This window comes from Mandrillus leucophaeus, unplaced genomic scaffold, assembly GCF_000951045.1.
Source record: "Mandrillus leucophaeus isolate KB7577 unplaced genomic scaffold, Mleu.le_1.0 Scaffold167, whole genome shotgun sequence".
Taxonomy (NCBI): Eukaryota; Metazoa; Chordata; class Mammalia; order Primates; family Cercopithecidae; genus Mandrillus; species Mandrillus leucophaeus.
Genome location: NW_012101665.1, coordinates 54,208 through 73,916, shown reverse-complemented (window position 1 = coordinate 73,916; position 19,709 = coordinate 54,208). Strand labels below are relative to the sequence as shown.

The following is a 19,709-nucleotide window of genomic DNA, read 5'->3' as shown; positions in this document are numbered from 1 at the left end:
CTCCAGACAATGTTTTGGAGTAAACATAGGCCAGTCCTGAGGACTGATCAGTTTTTCTCTATTTTTATCAAGTTGAAATTCCAGCACAGTCAGGGCACCTGGCATATCAGCAATATGTAAGCTTGAATCTCCTAATTTGTAAAACACGTAGCAATTGCTCTCAGTAGGGATCTCTGTTTGAAAATAATTTGACACCCTGAATCCTTCAATTAAATTTAGAGAACAGAGTTAAATTTTCATTCACTTCCGTTTGTTTTGGAAAATTAAATAGATCATTTCAAAGAACCCAAGACCTATAGTCACACTCATGGGAAATCATGTTCTTAGTCTCTAGTTTTTTTTTAATGCTTTGTAATATCTTGTGAAATTAATCTTCCTCAGAAAAGCAGCTTCCTGACCCTCTATCCTCCTGCATCTCTCACCTCTCAGTCTCTAGTGGCAGCTGGAGTGGATGTTTGCACTTGAAATCAGAATGCATAGCTTGGTCTCAAAAATCATTTGCATAAAAATGCTTTTATCTTTTTGCAGGTTACACTCAGTAGAGATGCGGGGCTCACAAAGGTTGTTCCTCCTTGGAACTTTGGCCCATTGTCCATCCTGGCTTAGGAAAATATGAATATTTTCAAGGGCACTGAACCTTGAGTGATGAGAAAGCCTCAGGTCTGGGGACACATGTATTGGTTTCTGAGAGCCTGGGAAATAAACCCTGGACTTCAACAGAGAAAACACTTATCTTGGGATCAATTCTTCAAGAAAATAAATAAAAAATGCTAAATATGAATGTACCTAAACAGTTTCCAAATACATGAGGCAAAAACTGATACAGTAAAATAGAAAAATTCAAAATTCTAGTCAAAGATCTCAAAATTTCTCTCTCAGAAACTGACAAAACAGGTAAACTGAAAATCAATATGGGTATAGTAGACTTAAACAACACTATCAATCAACTGCCTTAATTGACAAGTACAGAACACCATACCCAACAACAGAAACACTTGTGTTTTCAAATGCATGTGGAATATTCACTAAGGTTGATCATATTCTGAGACATAAAACAAATCTTAATAAACTTAAAAGGACTGGAAACATATAAAGTATATTCTAGTCTCTCTCCATAACAGAATTAAACTGCAAGTAAAAAAGAAAGATAACTGAAAATCTTCAAATATCTGGAAATGAAACGCCACTCATCTAAATAACCCAAGGGTCAAAGAAGAAACTACAAAGTAAACTAGAAAATGTTTTAAATTAAATAAAAATGAAAATACAACATATCAAAATTTGTGGGATGCAGCAAAAGCAGTGATGAGAAGTAACTTTATAGCACTGAAAGCTTATATCAGAAAGCAAGAAAAATCTCATATTAATAATCAGAGCTTTAACCCTAATAAACAGAAAGAGAAGAGAAAAATTAAACCCAAAGCACAAGGAAGAAAATCATTAAGAGCAGAAATGAATAGAATAGAAAAACTGATTAAAAAAAAAATGGAGAAAAACAATAAAGCCAAAAGCTGGTTTTTTTCCAAAGATAAATAATCAAAGCATTGTGGAAATTATATCGAAGTTGGAGACTACATTGACTTATTTGGAGGCTTCTATTAAAGCTATTATAATCAAGACAGTGTGGTATAGGGGAAGGGACAAACTTACATATCATGCAAACATATCAATGGTACACAATACAAAGTCCAGAAATAGACTCACACATATATGGTCACTTGAATTTCTACAAAAGTATTAAGGTAATTCACTGAGGAAAAGGATAGCCTGTTAACAAATAGTGCTGAAACAAATGAATATCTATATCAAAAAACAAATAACAAACTTTCCTTACCTCATCTACACAAAAATTAACGAAATGATCTTAGACCTGATTTAAGAGCTAAAACTATAAAAATTCTAGAAGAAAACATTGGAGAAAATCTTTGTAATTTTGAGTTAAGGAAAGTTTTCTTAAATGGGACATAAAAAACACAAACCATAAAGAAAAAAATAAATTGGGTTTCATCAAAACTAAAAATGTTTGCTCCTCAAAATATTCTAAGAAATGAATAACAAGCAGCGTGATTGAAATGGTAATAAAAAAAATTGCCAAAAAAAAAAAAAGTCTAGGACCAGATGGATTCACAACTGAATTCTATCAGACATTCAAAGAAGAATTGGTACCAATCCTGTTGACACTATTCCAAAGGAGAGAGGAAAAAGGAATCCTCTTTAAATCATTTATGAAGCCAGTATTACCCCAATACCAAAAACAGGGAAGGACATTACAAAAAAAAGAAAACTACAGACCAATATCCCTGATGAACATAGATGCAAAAATCCTCAATGAAATACTAGCAAACCAAATCCAATAGCATATTAAAAATTGAGTCCACCATGATCAAATGGGTTTCATCCCAGGAAAGCAGGGATGGTTTAATGTACATAAGCCAATAAATGTGATATGCCACATAAACAGAATTAAAAACAAAAATCACATGATCATCTCAATAGATGCAGAAAAAGCATTTGACAAAATTCAGCATCTCTTTATGATTAAAACCCTCAGCAAAATTGGCATAGAAGGGACATACCTTAAGGTAATAAAAAACCATTTACAACAAAGCCACAGCCAACAAAATACTGAACAGGGAGAAGTTGAAAGCATTCCCCCTGAGAACAAGAACAAGACAAGGATGTCCACTTTCACCATTTCTATTCAACATAGTACTGGAAATTCTAGCCAGAGCAATCAGACAAGAGAAGGAATAAAGGCATCCAAATTGGTAAAGACGAAGTCAAACTGTTGCTGTTTGCTGATGACAGGATCGTATACCTACAAAATCCTAATGACTCATCCAAAAAGCTTCTAGAACTGGCAAATGAATTTAGCAAAGTTTCAGGATACAAAATTAACGTACACAAATCAGTAGCTTTGTTATATACCAGCAGCAACCAAGCTGTTCTTGATCAAATCAAGAACTCAACCCCTTTCACAATACTTGAAAACAAACAAACAAACAAAAAAAACCCTTAGGAATATATCTAACCAAGAACCTCTACAAGGAAAACTACAAAACACAGTGTGAAAGAAATCATAGACGATACAAACAAATGGAAACACAATCCATGCTCATGGATGGGTAGAATCAGTGACCATACTGCCAAAAAAAATTTAAAAATTCAATGCACTTCCCATCAAAATACCACCATCATTCTTCACAGAACTAGAAAAAAGAGTCCAAAAATTCATACAGAACCAAAAAAGAGCCCTCATAAACCAAAGAAAGACTAAGCAAAAAGAACAAATCAGTAGGCATCACATTACCCAACTTCAAACTATCCTAGAAGGTCATAATTACCAAAACAGCATGGCACTGGTAAAAAAATAGGCACATAGACCAATGGAACAGAATGGAGAACCCAGAAACAAAGCCAAATACTTACAGCCAACTGATCTTTGACAAAACAAACAAAAACGTAAAGTGGGGAAAGGACATCGTATTCAACAAATGTTGCTGGGATAATTGGCAAGCCACATGTAGTAGAATGAAACTTGATCCTCATATTGCACCTTATACAAAAATCAACTCAAGATGGATCTTAAATCCATCTTAAATCTAAGACCTGAAACCATAAAAATTCTAGACAATAGCATCAGAAAAACCCTTCTAGACGTTGGCTTAGGAAAAGACTTCATGACCAAGAACCCAAAATCAAATATAACAAAAACAAAGACAAATAGATGGGACTTAATTAAACTAAAAAGCTTCTGCACAGCAAAAGAAATATCAGCAGAATTAACAGACAGCCCACAGAGTGGAAGAAAATCTGCACAATCTATACATCCAACAAAGGACTAATATCCAGAATCTACAAGGAACTCAAACAAATCAGCAAGAAAAAAAAAAAAAAAAACAGTCTTATCAAAAAGTGGGCAAAGGACATGAACAGACAATTCTGAAAAGAAGATAAACAAATGGCCAGCAAGCATATGGAAAAATGCTCAATCTCACTAATTGTCAGGGAAATGCAAATCAAAACCACAATGCGATACCACCTCACTCCTGCAAGAATGGCCATAATCAAAACATTAAAAAAAATAATAATAAATGTTGGTGGGGATGAGGTGAAAAGGGAACAATTTACACTGTTGGTGGGAATGTAAACTAATACAACCACTATGGTAAACAGTTTGGAGATTCCTTAAAGAACTGAAAGTAGATCTACCATTTGATCCAGCAATATCACTACTGGGTATCTACCCAGAGGAATATAAGTCATTAAACGAAAAAGATACTTGCACATGCATCATATGCATGTTTATAGCAGCACAATTCACAATTGCAAAAATATGAAACCAGCCCCAATGCCCATCAGTCAATGAGTCAATGAGTGGCTAGAGAAAATGTGATACACACACACACACACACACACACACACACATATCATGGAATACTACTCAACCATAAAAAGGAATGAAGTAATGGCATTCGCAGAAACCTGGATGGAATTGGAGACTATTATTCTAAGTGAAGTAACTCAGGAATGGAAAACCAAACATCATATATTCTCACTTATATGTGGGAGCTAAGCTATAAGGATGCAACTGCATAAGAATAACACATGGGACTTTGGGGACTTGGGAGAAAGAGTAGGGGTTGGGGAGGGATAGAAGACTACACATTGGCTACAGTGTACACTGCTTGGGTGCACCAAAATCTCAGAAATCACCACTAAAAAACTTATTCATGTAATCAAACAACACCTGCTCTCCCAAAACCTATTGAAATAAAAAAAACCCTAAAAATTAAAAGAAATGAAAGGGAAAGCCACAGACTGGGAGAAATTATTTGCAAAACAGCTATCTGATAAGGAAATTTTATCAAGAACACATAAAGAACTTCTCTCTAAGAAGATAAACAACTGAATAAAAAGTTGGGCAAAAGATATGTACAGTTACTTCACCAAAGAATATATAAAGATGACCAATGAGCACAAGAAAAGGTGCTAACCACTAGTCTTTGTCAAAATGCAAATTAAAACCATAAAGAGATACCACGCATAATCATCCACCCAGAATAGCTGAAATATGAAAGATTGACACAATACCATGCACTGGTAGAACATAGAGTAGGTAGAACTCTCTTACCTTGCTGGTGGAAACAGAAAAAATTGAATAACCACTACGGAAAACTGTTTGACAGTTTCTTATGAAGTTAACCACAAATTTACCAAACAATCCAGCAATTCCACTCCTTCATTTACTCAAGAGAAATGAAAACATGTATTCACACAAAGACCTATATGTGAGTGTTCACAGCAGCTTTATTTATTATAGTCAAAGCTGCTAAGAACACAAACATCCATCAAGTGATGTATAGATAAGTAACTAGTGACATACCCACACAATAGAATACCACTTGGGAATAAAAAGAACTGAGATACTATACATGCCACAAAATAAACAAATCTCAGAAGCGTTATGCTAAGTGAAAAAAAAAGCTAGTTATAAAAGCGTACAATACTGTATGGTTTTCATTCACAGGACCATTTGGAACTGGCAGAACTATAATGACAATTAAACGCATCGGTGGTTGCCAGAGGCAAGGATGCAGGGGAGGGATATAATGGTAAAGACACATGAGGGAACTTTCTGGGGTGATGAAAACATTCTACAACTTAACTGTGGTGGTAGCTATACAATGCTACATATTTGTCCAAACTCACTGAACTGTACACTTAAAAGGTAAATTTTAGTGTATGTATATCTCAATAAAGTTGATTTTAAAAATCACATCTTTCATTTCTTTTTTTTTTTTTTTACATCTTTCATTTCTTCATCCATTGAATGTTCTGTGTCTGCCTCTGCTGTGTACATCCTGTCTTTGCTATACCGAGCAGTGAGGTCTGTAAGTACCTTTAGGTGACTTCAGAGTGGAGTCATCATGGATGTGGAGTTCATGCAATCTGAAGGAGGTAATAGCAGCTGTGTAAACACTCAGTTAAATGAGTGTCTAGGGAGAAATCTGGAAAATGGTTTGGGAAATTGGGATTTATGTAAGAGCTTCAAGTCAAGAAATGCACTTTGAGAAATGCAATGGACTCTCTATCTCACTGAGAATCTGTTGTAATTATTGTCACTCATAATGACTTGTGTCAGGCCTAAGTCCATAACCCTCCCAATGAAAATACCCAAAACCAGTTATAAAATTCCTAGTACTAGATTTTACACTGCCCCGTGTGAAAATAAATGAATCTATTCATTGAGTAGTCTCTTTATTTTCCTGATGAGAAAACTGAGGCTCAAAGAACTTAAATGCCCAGAGTCAGACACTGAAGCAGCTCCAGGACCAGATCTGAAGTCCTTTCTTCTAACTTCTGGATCCTTCCACAGTCTTGAGCTTTGGCAAAATTTCTACCCAATTTGTTTGTCTATTTTTCAGGCTTGAAGAATAGAATGTGAAAAGTGGATATTTTTGAAACAACAGATCGCTATGATATAGTAAAGCTTTTAGGGCCTCTTATCACAGCAACTTTGTGTTCTGGTGAAATACTGAGCTGTGGTTCTATATAGAGGCAGAAATTGCAAAGATTTCAATGCCAAAGTCCCCATCTCCAAAGCAATTGGCTCTGGCTGGAGTGTTTGTGTCTGTGTGTGTGTGTGTGTGTGTGCGCGCGTGCGCGCTCATGGTGGGGAGATCCTCTTACCTTGAGGCAGCTGCTGTGTCCAGCTCAAGTATCAGCCAGAGCAGCTGCTGAGTTAATCCACCAAATAAAGACACATTTCTCTGGAAACGCCTATTCCCTGCTTAGCCCCCATTAAATGGTTTCGGCAGATTCTTCCAGGTGAGGCCACTAAGCTGCACTGGAAAGGGAGGAAGGAGAACTGGGAGGGGGCTTTCATTGCTGCTGCTCCCACCTCTATAACAATTTAATTCCCACACATAGCCCCAGTAAAATGCCCAATTGTCCATGGGGAGTGGGTGGGGGGTGGAAGCAGACTGGAAAAGCAATGGCCATAAGAAGGCATGCCCGAGAGAAACGGCCTCACAGAGACTGCTTCCAAGGCAGCCAACCCGTCTCACAGCATCCTTCTCCCACTTTATTCATGCCTTGTTTTCTGAGGTTGACTAGGGCACGGTGTAATTCTTTCAAAATAAATTTTAAAATTAACATATGAAGTAAATCAAAGTTTACTTCTACCAAACTCTCTTTGCATTGACTGAGAATACAGCGGGCCTGGCTGAGAAGGGCAGAAACTGAGAGGATGACTCTGCAGGTAAAGATCAGTTCATGAGTGAGGGCTTTGCACAGTTTTCTGGGAGGACCGGGGTGTGCGGAGGTTCCAAGTGCATCCTGTAGAAGCCCGAGGAAACTGGGGCCTTTGATGAGTTCAAATTCACCACAAGACTGAATCCAAACCTTGCTTTTTCTTAGAGAATGCCCAAGGGGGAGCTACAACACTCTTCTGATCTAACAAGAAGTAGTGGTCCTGTCCATCACTGGTAGAGGAAGCTGATGTTTGTTTTTTGCCATGAAAGGTTTTTTGCCTGTGTACTTGGGTGAAGAGAGAAGGTACATGATAAAGTAGAAATTGTTCAGCACCAGAAACCACAGGCAGTAAAATCAAGGGCATGTTTCACTATGTACATGGATATGAGGAAATCACCAAGAAAGAGAGCATTTGCTTCTAAAGGGTTTGCAGTTCAGCCGTTGTGGACTGAATATAGTTTACAGGTCAGCAAGTGAGCCTGAGATGCTTCTGAGTTTTAAAGGCAACATTACTCTGACATGGGACCACCTGGTAAAGAGAGATAAGACCACCACTGAATCAAGGAGAACTCTTACCACATCCTAAATGTTCAAGGTAAGCCTAGTGATGAAAAGTGAAATTCCAACACTCTAACCTTGAACTGGACAAATATGAATCAGGTAAACTGGATTCTGAAGTGGTGAAGCTGAATCAGGCCTGCAAAAAATTCTCAGAGGCCGGGAATTTGCTGCTATAGCGAGGTCTCTATCAACCTGCCCATATCCCATTTCTGGGATCAAAGAGTAGTACTCCATCATGAATAGGTGTCCTTCTCTATGTGAAAGGCCCTTCCTCAAACACCAAGAACTATACAGCAAGGTTCTTTGCAATACTGGATGTCAACACCCTTCCCGCACCTGCTCCACCTGACCCACCCTCCTCTCCCCAGGCAGGCATGTGGATGTCAGCATACATGACATGAGCTCAGTGGATGGCAGCCTTGAAGCATGACACTCCCTCTGCAGCCTCAGAGAAGCAATACAAGACATATATGTAGTGACAAAGCCCCAAACCCGAATTCTTGGAATGTAAACAGAACCCTTCAGACAATTATTCAGATCCACAATTAGGTCCTGGTTCCAATAAAGCATGGAGTTTTCTCTCTCACCATTTGCCCCCCTGAGTCCATGGCCAATACATCCTCCCACTCCTCTTTATCAAAGATAATGTCTGGAAGAGTTGGGCAGCTGAGCAGACTGTAAGGACACTCGGGACACTCTAGGGTGCACAGGTTTCCAGCTGACATTGCGGGCAGGTCCTGCTCACACACAGTTGCAGACACGGCAGAGACCAATGGAGACACCACCGCCACTGCTAAGCACATGGCTAATGAGGCAGAAAGTCTATGATGGGAGCTTCCAGAAGAGTCAGTGTCAACCCAGGGAAAAGTCAGTGAGCCAGAAATAGCCGAGGCCTTTGAGCACCACTGACCCTGAACTGCCTGTGAGTTACAGGCACAGGGAGCTGGGTCTCAGGCCTAGCAGGGTCATTTACACAAAAGTACATGGAAGTTGGGCTCTTTAAATATTATTAATTAAACTGAGAACTTTCAAAAAGGTATTAAAGGATTAGGATGTCAGTCCTCAAGCAAATCTCATAACAGCAATCAAGCAAAGGCTTGGCTACGAGAAGGGTGACTAGAAAATAATATACACAGACTGCTTGATGACTTTATGGCTTAGTTCTTTGGTTCTAATTCCTGATGGCTGGTAAGTGCACATTGATCCTCTGGCTGTTAATTCATTCAGATCTCACGTGGTTGCAATTCCCCAGATACTTCTTCATTCAGGGCATCTTTCTCTCAGGGGCCTCCTCTCCCAGGAGAAATTCTGTAGAGTCTGAGGATTCAAAGAGAACCCACCTGCTCACCTGCATAGGAACTGCCTAGAACAGCATCCCACCAGGAGTCACTTGGCCACCTCCTGGGCATCTCTGGTGTAAGCAGATGAAATGCTTCTTCTTAATCTATGGAAACCTGCATTTTCCTGCAGAAGTCCTTTGCCGCTCCTTTCTCTACAAGCAGTAAGTCCTCACGGCATTATGGACATTTGAAACTGGTCTCCCTTAATGACCATTCTGGAGGGTTTGCTCCTCCTGGATTACTGAATAATTGCCCATGGAGTCACTGTTCTCGGTCAAGGTTCCCCTCCATGCAGGAATAGATAATGGAGCAATTCTCCTCAGGAAGAGGTCTTGAGGCAGTTGCATTGTGGGAGCTTGAGACCTCCAGTATAATCTGAGAACAATGTTATTTTGGGAGGACTGAGCCTCAAGATTTGGGGAGAAATTAATCTCTGGGCCTACAGAAGAGGAACATTATGGAAGAAACTATGTGAAATGTTAGTCAAGGGAAAAGAAAATATTTCCTACCCATTAAAGTAAAAATCAAGCACTGAATCTGACTCCAGATGTAGTGAAGTATAAGAAAAGCCAAAAGCGCTAGGCAGATTACTAACTCCTGTGAGAAAACAAGAAGAAAGCTTCACTGATATTATCACAAATAATTATTTTCAACATTATTTCAATGGTTTGAGCCCTACTGCATGCTCTTCATGGGGTAGTGCATTGCTGTTTTCAGAAAACAGCCCCTCCGCACTCAGCTTCTACCACCATGTATAAGAATTGCCATACATTTTCTAGAAATAATCAGTCTACTGCATCTTTTACCTAAAAACTACCTCAAAAGATTTCTTCACACCAAACATTTATTTTTGCCACTTTTACCTGTGAAAATAAGCATCCAACCCCAAACCATGTTACTTTTAATTTTCCAAAATCATTTCCATTTATTACCTCCTGGAACTGAAGTCTACTTGAGCAGATACAAACAAAATAATAAGTCATTTTCTGATTTGTGAGAACATGTTGTTTGTGGTTCATAATCAATCACCTGATGACCCAGGAGCATGGAACTGGAGAGTGCTTTCGGGCAGCCTCTTGCCTGGGCAACATTCACACCTCACACATCATTTAAGAATGCTCATGAGTATGGAGTCACCATGAACATTCTTCCTTGTGAAGAAATTGTAAAAGATTTCTTCTGTGGACTCTTCGAGATATGCAAACATCTAACCAAGTGTTAGGGGGAAGACATGGACTTGAAACTCATTATATAAAGAAAGAGTCTCTTGAAAAAAATCTCTATGGAGGAGCACCTGTGCTTTTTCCATTTCCAGGAGCACATGCTTACGAAGCACAGGTTTAATCAAGCCAAGACTGTCTCTGTCTAGCTGTAGCAAGCACACTCCAAGAATCCATGAATCAGAGGTTATTCTCCAGAACAGACTTAAAACTCAATTCAAGTGTGCTCCTTGGAGGTTGCTGGGAATGACACAAAAGCAGGGGATTAGTCTTTGGAAGCCCAAGGAGGACACAGGGAAGGCTGAGCAAAGGCAAGTGGCCATTGGTAAGGAGGACTAGGGAGGGACACAGCCAGTCACTGCAGATGAAGCAGCGCTCAGCAGCATGCCTAAGGGCCAGGCTCACTTGCGCCCTTCCCCTGGGAAGCCAGGTGTGAGGTCACCACGCACCAGCAGAGTGAACTCAAATTTGTTTGTTTTATGTTTTCTTTTATATAGAGCTCAAAACAAGCCAACATTTTGGGGATGAGTCATTTCTGTACTTTTCCTCTGGCTGAGGTTTCTCTCTGCCCCTTTGAAAGCCCTTTTTCTTCTTGCTGTGGCCTGTTCCAGTGGGACCCTAGGGGGCGCGGGAAAACATAGACACAAGTGCATCATCACTAACCTGAGAAGTAGCTGCAGGTGCACTAGTTTCCTTACCACTCACAGCTGCCCTCTCACTCGTTGCGGCTGCTGCCACTTCTGCCTTCTGCACATTCGAATCCTCAGAACCTGGAGGCCCTATTTGCCCCAGACCTTCGCTCCCTGGGGTGCAAGGTAGGTTGGTGGTGGCTTTCCGGGTTTGGCCTTTATACCAACTAGGGTAAAACAAGGGATCCGCAGTTTCCGCTGCTGCAGGGACTGGAGTTTCAGACTCTGTGGTCTGCTCAGAGCCAGTGGGCACAACCTCCCCCTTAATCAGAACAGATACATTCAAAAGTAAAAAAAAAAAAAAAAAAGAAGAAGAAGAAGAAAAAGCAGTCGATTTTAGTGCCCTTTGGGTTTGAACACTGCGCGCTCCCTGCATGCAGTGCCTTGGTGGCCGTTTTAGTTCATCCCACCCTCCAGAAGCGCTAAGGGCAGAATGGTGCCCACAGTGCCCCTCTGTCCAGCATCTGGATGTGTGCCCTCTTCTTTTCTGAGCTTGTCTTTCACTTGTTGGGAGCCCAGGCAGGCAGAAAGCAGAAACCTCAGTGAATGTTGCTTATAAAATATCAGATATGGGAAAAGGGTCAAACTATTGACTAGAATAATTTGTTGGCATTATATGTGAGTCCCCAAAGCCTCATTATAAAAAAACAAAAATTAATCTTATTGATCAAGTCCAACCCTCACTTAGTTACTATACCTTTTTCAATTTTAGTACAACTGGAATGCTCAGAATTGAAAAATTCTAGACTATAAATGTCATTTTAGCCTGGTTTCCTGTGGAGACAGAGCATGGAAATACAATTCCATCTCTGAGATCCCCCTCTGGAGTTTCAATCCACTTCAAAAGCAGTAGTGGAAGCAGGACTCCTCTCTGATGAGTCTGCACTGCCTGCAAACTCAACAGGTTGTGATCCTGTCTGCTGAAGTGTCATGGAGTCTGCACAAGGGCTTGAAAACTGGACAGTGACATATTAGAAACACGAGGTCAAACAATTAGATGCAGCATCTGGGGTGAGCTTATTTCCTAAGATATGTTTTAAACAATTCTGTCAACACACAATCTCATCAAATGACAAATCCATAGAAAACCAGGCTTCATTGTTTGCTCACTGAAGGAAAAATACATAAATTGTATTTCAGGGTGAGCAACAGGAACATAAATTAGTGTAGTTTCTCTATTTACCCCCTCAATTAGCTACAGAAAATTCAAAGTTCTGAAAGTATAATCACTTTTATTTCTTACCCTATGCGCTATTTATTTCTCATCCTATACCCCACATCTACATTCACTAAGTAGCAAAGAGCAGACCCAGTTCCCATGGTATCAGCTCTCAATGAATTAATACGACACACAGATATGGACACACATACACACACACACACATGATTTCCAGACAAAGATTGCCTCAGATCTGAGGGCATTACTGGTGGGAAAGTTGTATTAAATTAAGTTTTGTTAACTAACAATAACAACGAAGAATCTGTTGAATCACCTAGAGGACTTTTCTCCCCGACATGGGGACTGTCCTGAAATCTTTTGTCTACCACATACAAATGTCTGGCATATAGTTATCTTTTCCTTAAGGCAGAATAGGGTAAATTATTTAGGCTATTCAGTAAGGAGACACATCAATGTGCCCTGCAGAGACTCAGGGGGGATTACCTGTGTCACAGGGGCATCCGCAGCAGGTGGCAGGGCTGGAGGTGGCTCTGGAGAGGAAACTGGAAGTGCCTCAGGGGCAGCCTGCAGCTCCACCTGAGAGAGCTCTGAAGCTTTTTCTGGGCTTTCATCTTCTCCTGGAAACTCTGCTTGAACAATTTCTACCTCTTCCACTTCTACTGCTTCTCCTCCCACTTCTCCTTCTCCTTCTCTTTCTCCTTCTCTGCCTTCTTCTTCTTCTTCATCTTCATCTTCTGGTAAAGTAAGGTATCTTGTAAATTGTTATAACTATCCCTGCAGCCATGGACACAGTTAATGGCCAGTGCTTATAGCCCCAATTACGGTCAAGGCTAGGGAAGTTCTCTCCCACAGACATTTGACAGTGGTCCAAGTATGCCGTGCCAGGACTTTGTGCTTCTAGTGGAATGTGGACTGGACAAATGTGAAGGAACCATCCCCATCCTCCTTGTTCTCCTCCCCAGTACAGAGTCTTCACCTCTGCTGTGCATCATGCCCCTCACCTTCCAGAGCCCGTCCACATTTTTATTACAGTCTGCCACATCTACAAGCTCCCAGAGGCCTGGGATTGCCACTTATTTATCTCTGTCACATTAAATGGAAGTGCAACTCTCTTCCCTATCTTAGAAAACATACAAAACCCTTTTGTCATTTTAGCTTTCTATCTCTGTTGTTCAGTGAATACTGACTTTTGCCATAATTAATGTCATGACTCTTTTATTTATTTATTTATTTATTTATTTATTTATTTATTAATTATTTTTTGAGACAGAGTGTCGCTCTGTCGCCCAGGCTGGAGTGCAGTGGTGCGATCTCGGCTCACTGCAACCTCCACGTTCTGGGTTCAAGTGATTCTCCTGCCTCAGCCTCTGGAGTAGCTGGGATTACAGGCATACACTACCACACCCGGCTAATTATTTTTGTATTTTTAGTAGAGATGGGGTTTCACCATGTTGGTCAGGCTGGTCTCGAACTCCTGGCCTCAAGTGATCCACGCGCCTTGGCCTCCCAAAGTGCTGGAATGCTGTGACTCTTTTCCTGACCCACTGATCTTAATATTCCCTCAGGCGACATTAAGGACAGACAATATTAAGCAATTTTTTAAAAAGATATGTCCTGAAGATCTGCCTTTAAAATTTTGTCTGTGGATGTTGGTGCAGCCTCATAGCATTACCAGTGGTCTAGCTGAGGGGTGTGAACATCTAGATGGGCTAGCATGAGTCAAGGTGATCAAAGTTTTGGTCAGCTCCAAGAGTATTTTTCACTTTTCAATTATTTAATCAGGATAAAATCTCAGAAATGGGATTTCTGGGCCAAAAGGTAGGAATGTGGTTATAGCTCATGGAGTATAACTGATCACACAGACCCAGGTTTATGTCCAGGTTGTGACTTATTTATTTTATTTATTTATTTATTTATTTATTTATTTATTTATTTATTTATTTATTTATTTTTTAGACTGAGTCTTGCTCTGTCACCCAGTCTGGAGTGCAGTGGCACAATCTCGGCTCTCTGCAACCACTACCTTCCAGGTTCAAGCCATTCTCCCGCCTCAACCTCCCGAGTAGCTGAGACTACAGGCATTGGCCGTCACACCCAGCTAATTTTTGTATTTTTAGTAGAGGCGGGGTTTCGCCATGTTGGACAGGCTGTTCTCAAACTTCTGACCTCAGGTGATCCGCCCACCTTGGCCTCCCAAAGTGCTGGGATTACAGGCGTGAGCCACCGCGCTCGGCTGTGACTTATTCTATGAGTTGTTACTGTTCTTATCCTCTCAAGTTTGATTAGGTTGATGTGCTGCAATATCTATCCCAGATACCTCTTATGTATTGGTTTATCTCATCTTTAACCTTGCTCCTGCTGACACTTAATATCATTTTGGCTAACGCTGTGGATAGCATTGAAGTTGAGATATCATCATTACATCAATTATGAAGCATTTGCTTATCCAGAGTCAAATACTCAACTTGACATTAAAATAGACACCAGGCTGGGCACGGTGGCTCATCCTATAATCCCAGCACTTTGGGAGGCTGAGGCAGGTGGATCACCTGAGGTCAGAAGTTCAAGACCAGCTTGGCCAACATGGAGAAACCCTATTTATCTAGTAATACAAAAAGTAGCCGGGTGTGGTTGCTGGTGCCTGTAATCCCAACTACTCAGAAGGCTGAGGCAGGAGAATCACTTGAACCAGGGAGGTGGGGGTTGCAATAAGCTGAGATTGCGCCATTGCACTCTAGCCTGGGCGACAGAGTGAAAGTCCATTAAAAAAAAAAAAAGCCACCATATATGCAAAGCTAAATGAACACCGTCAACAAACGATGTGATCCTGTAATGAAATAGAGCTTCACATTGGATATGATCCTTGTAAAGTTGTTGACTGATTCTGGAGGTGATTCTGAATCCCCGCTTTCCTCCCACCCGACTCTGGCAGCTTTCACACACCTGCAGCTTCGGCCAAATGGTCAAAAGAATAACAAACCTCTGTAAAAGTCAATTTCACGTATTATCTTTTCTTCCCTATTGAGGTTGACTGTGAAGTGGTTCATGTTCTCATAGCCATGTTCTACTTTCTCCATCTGAAATGCCTTTGATGCTTCGGAGATTCTGCAACAAAGACAAGTTGTCACTTTCTGTCACTGTTTAAAATTGGATAGCCTTGGGTAAAGGTGAAAATATGCATTTTTCCATAAAATAAAAAGTTCTTACTTTTGTAGCAGGGTTTTAGCATTCTGTGAAAGCAAACAAAAGATAGTCTTACTTAAATTATTTCCATAAAAGACAGTGGTAAGACAATTATTTCCTTTGTTGACTCTGAGAATCTCATAGCTTAGTTTCTAAACGTCATAAATAACTGCTGTCTTATACCAGAACCCTCTTAGATTTAAGCAGTATCACAGACATGGTTTTTAAGTTGTTAGATAGATGAATATGTAAGTATATGGGGTTTATATTTTAGTTGGTAAAATAAATAAAAACTGAAATGTACATAAAATAATAAAAATGTGATAACTAATTTTCCAGCACCCACCTTTTGGGTTGTTACTTTGGTGCCAAAAAGAGACTTACCTGCAGAAACACTGCCATTTCTGGCTCATCCATAAACTGAATTCCTGACTCAACCAACTTTGAGACGTTCTCCAAATGATCAGAATACTTCTTGATCAGAGCACGGACGTGTTCCAGTTTCTCCCCTTGGGTTCGGGTAATGACTTGAGTCATTTCATTCTTCCTCTCCTCCAAAATGCCGTACAGGTAATCAAACTTCTCACAAAGCTCCTGTTTCTGTTTTCTGCAACATTCCTATTAGTTGGGTTAGCTAGTGTTAGAAACTATTTAAAAGAAAGCCAATTTGGAGAAATCACCTAGTCATCTTGGGAAAGAAAAACATTTACTTATGTAGGATATTTTTTTCTTTTCCCTGAAGTTGTCCATTTAGGTATGGACACCCACTATGTTGGTGCTTTGGAAATTCCATTTTTAACAAATTTGATATTTAGACTATCTAAAAATCAATTAAATTGGCTACATGAATCAATGGTTTTCCAATCTTCTGTTCTTTATAAATGAAGAATTTCATAGAAATAAAGAATGATTTTCTGTTATATTATATTTGGGTTACATAGGTTATAGGTTATATTTTGCTTTGGAGTGTGTGTGCAAGGAAAATGCTATGATACTTCCTGGTTTGTACCTTCAAGTCTCTTTCTGCTCCACCTATACCAATATTGTCCTAGTTTCAGTACTCCTATATAGATTTTGTAGCTTCCCAAGGGCCTCTGCAGCCAGGATTCCCTCCTCCCAGCCAACTCACACGCTGCAACCAAGTTAGTTTTCTCAGAGTAGAGTTCTAATCATGTTTTTTTTTTTTCTTTCCTTTCTTTCTTTTTGATACAGAGTCTAGCTCTGTCGCCCAGGCTGGAGTGCAGTGGTGCGATCTCGACTCATTGCAACCTCCACTTCCCAGGTTCAGGCAATTCTCCTGCCTCAGTCTTCTGAGTAGCTAGGATTACAAGCACCTGCCACCACGCCCAGCTGATATTTGAATTTTTAGTAGAGACGGGGTTTCACCACGTTGGCCAGGCTGGTCTTGAACTCCTAACCAAAAGTGATCTGCCCACCTCAGCCTCCCAAAGTGCTGGGATTACAGGCGTGAGCCACCATGCCCGGCCTTAATCATGCTTTTTGCTATGATGACTCCCCTTTACACAAAGAATAACATTTAAACTTCATAACTAGCTTTCAAGACCCCTCCATGATCTGGTTCCAATTTCTCTCATAACTTTCTACTATCCTCTATTGTATACCCTGAATTCCAGCAAAAATAAACCACTCACTTTCTTTGTTCATGCTTTCCCCTCTGTCTGCAATGTTCTTCCCCAAGTCACCACTGCAAACTCTAAGCAATTCAAAGACATTGTTGGACTACCACTTCTTCCATAAAGTGTCCCTTGATGTTTATGGCTGAATGCAACCTTTTAACTTTCTGAAATCTCATAATAGTTACCATTGATAGCATATATCTATATCTACCAGATCCTTATTTATCCAATACTGTCTAAGAATGGGAAATACTGCATCCGGTCTATGCTCTTGGACAGAAAGGCTCTGTTGGAAGTCTGGCTTGCACATTTGTGTTGTGTGACTGAAGTATCTCCAGTACCATCCAGATCCCTTTACTCTGGGCCCATCTTTAAATCATAATTAATTATCCAGTTCACATAGTCATTGGCCTTTTGGTTTTTCAATCCCTGGTAAGCTTGGTGTGCATGTATGCCAGTCTCCTTGGACTTGACTGTCTCTGGGTCCAGGATCTTTCTAGCTGAGAGCAAGCTGTGAGCCATAATGATCTAACCTAGCTCTCCTGCACAGTGAGAACTTCTTGGGAATCCAGCAAATTTATTTCTGACATCTCTGACCATTCTATAGCCTTTATTACATATTCTTTCATTTTGGTAAACACTGAAGTCTTTTGTGTCATGTATTGTTTTCTTCCTTTACGTGAATTTCTTAAATATCTAAACTATATTTTTCTTGAGGGTAGAATCTGGGTCTGCCTAGGACACACAGCACCTTGGATAGTAACTGTTCAGAAAATATCTGTTGAATAGATTTTTTGGGTTTTTTTTTTTGTTTTTTTGTTTGTTTGTTTTTTTTTGAGATGGAGTCACGCTCTGTTGCCCAGGCTGGAGTGCAATGGTGGGATCTCGGCTCACCGCAACCTCCGCCTCCCAGGTTCAAGTGATTCTCCTGCCTCAGCCTCCTGAGTAGCTGGGATTACAGGCACATGCCATCTTACCTGGCTAATTTTTGTATTTTTTAGTGGAGATGGGGTTTCACCATGTTGGTCAAGCTGGTCTCAAACTCCTGACCTCATGATCCACCAGCCTCGGCCTCCCACAGTGCTGGGATTTCAGGCATGAGCCACCACACCCGGCGGAATAGATTTTTTTTGTGTTTCGTTTCCTCTCAATTTCTCTGCTATTCTCAGTGTGGAGTTGGGGAGAATGACCTAAACCAAATTGTTGATTATGAAGATACTCTGCAAATGTGCAAGAAATATATCCTTCACTCCATGGCCTTTCTTGGAGCACAGTCAATTCTCATCACAGTTCCTAACCAAATTATAATGCATGGAGATCCAGTGGTGCCAACCATTTTAATAGTAAATGACTTACCACTGGCATCCACCTATGCATTCACGGATTTAACAAACAATGCATGTCATTTGTGTCATGTATCATGCAAGACTCTGGGGATCCAAAAAAGAGTTAAACATCATTCCTATTCTCAAGGAGCTCACAGTTCACTAAGAAAGACTATAGACCAATAATGTATTTTGATATGTTAGGCTGAATAATGTAAATATTTTAGAGATCTATACCAGGTGTTTTAGAAGCATTTATGGAATCTTTGTCCAACCCTTTGTGTAGATGGAAGACCTTTTAGGGGAGCCAGAAATGTTGACTCAGGAGGAGTTTCTCAGAGGAGTTAGTGCTTGAGCTTGACCTTAAGGAGGAGTAGGAGTAAAGTAGGTTCGGGAGGGGACGAAAATGCTTGAAGTCCTGGCAGTTGTCAAAGTAATGGAACAACGGTCCATGCAGCATGTCAAGATGTGGAAATTGCCTGGCTTGACAAATTTCCATCCATTTCTAGCCCTTTAGCTTGACAGTTGAACTGTTCAACCAGGCCTAGAAACTGAAACCTATTAGTAGTTTTCCAATCAAACTCTCTTTCACTGTGTTATCTTTTGTCCCAACCTTCAGGCAACCATGTGCCCACTGTATACATGAAATAAGCCTCTCCGATATTTAGAAGTTCTACTGTGAACATATAATGGTTTCCAGCTTGTTTCTCCCAAATGAGTTGTGCACTTGAAATATGTATAACATAATGAATATTATATTAAGATGTAATATAGGAAGAAGGTCTTTGATTCACAAAAGTTTTCTCCTATGTGATTTAATATGTGAGAACATTCAAGTTTATGGCAGCCAAGTCATTTATAATGAGACAGATGTGAAGTCATGTGTAATCTAGTGTACTCTCTCAAGTCAAATAAAAATTAAATCATTTATTTTGATCATATAATTTTTTTGCCAGTTTAAAGTTTTTTGCAGGAACATGGATGGAGCTGAAGGTCATTTCCCTATGTGAAATAACTCAGAAACAGAAAATCAAATACTGCACGTTCTCACTTATAAGTGGGGACTAAACCGTGGGTACATATGAATGTATAGAGGGAAATAACAGACACTGGTGACTCCTAAAGCAGGGAGGATGACGGGAGGTAAGGGCTGAAAAATTACCTATTGAGTACAGTGTTCACTAATTGAGTGATTGGTACACTGGAAGCCTAAACCCCACCACTACGATACATCCATGTAACAAACCTGCACATACCACCTGAATCTATAAAGATTTAAAAAAATTAAAAAATAAGTTATGTTATTAAATGAACTCA

The 19,709-nt window shown here is 40.0% G+C and overlaps 1 protein-coding gene across 4 annotated transcripts in view; it reads right to left on the bottom strand.

Moving 5' to 3' along the window:
• Positions 1-19,709, bottom strand: part of TRIM55 (tripartite motif containing 55) — a 51,332-nt gene that overhangs the window by 9,655 nt on the left and 21,968 nt on the right. The window contains exons 5-10 of one of the 4 annotated variants that reach the window (XM_011976467.1): positions 15,815-16,048; positions 15,455-15,477; positions 15,228-15,352; positions 12,731-12,981; positions 11,042-11,329; positions 9,668-9,755 (exon numbers count right to left, since the gene is read on the bottom strand). The exons of 1 other annotated variant lie outside the window; for it this stretch is intronic. In XM_011976467.1, coding sequence (XP_011831857.1) covers positions 9,668-9,755; positions 11,042-11,329; positions 12,731-12,981; positions 15,228-15,352; positions 15,455-15,477; positions 15,815-16,048 — 1,009 coding nt within the window. The remainder of the gene's footprint in view (positions 1-9,667; positions 9,756-11,041; positions 11,330-12,730; positions 12,982-15,227; positions 15,353-15,454; positions 15,478-15,814; positions 16,049-19,709) is intronic. 2 more of the 4 variants (XM_011976466.1, XM_011976468.1) reach the window with 2 other exon arrangements.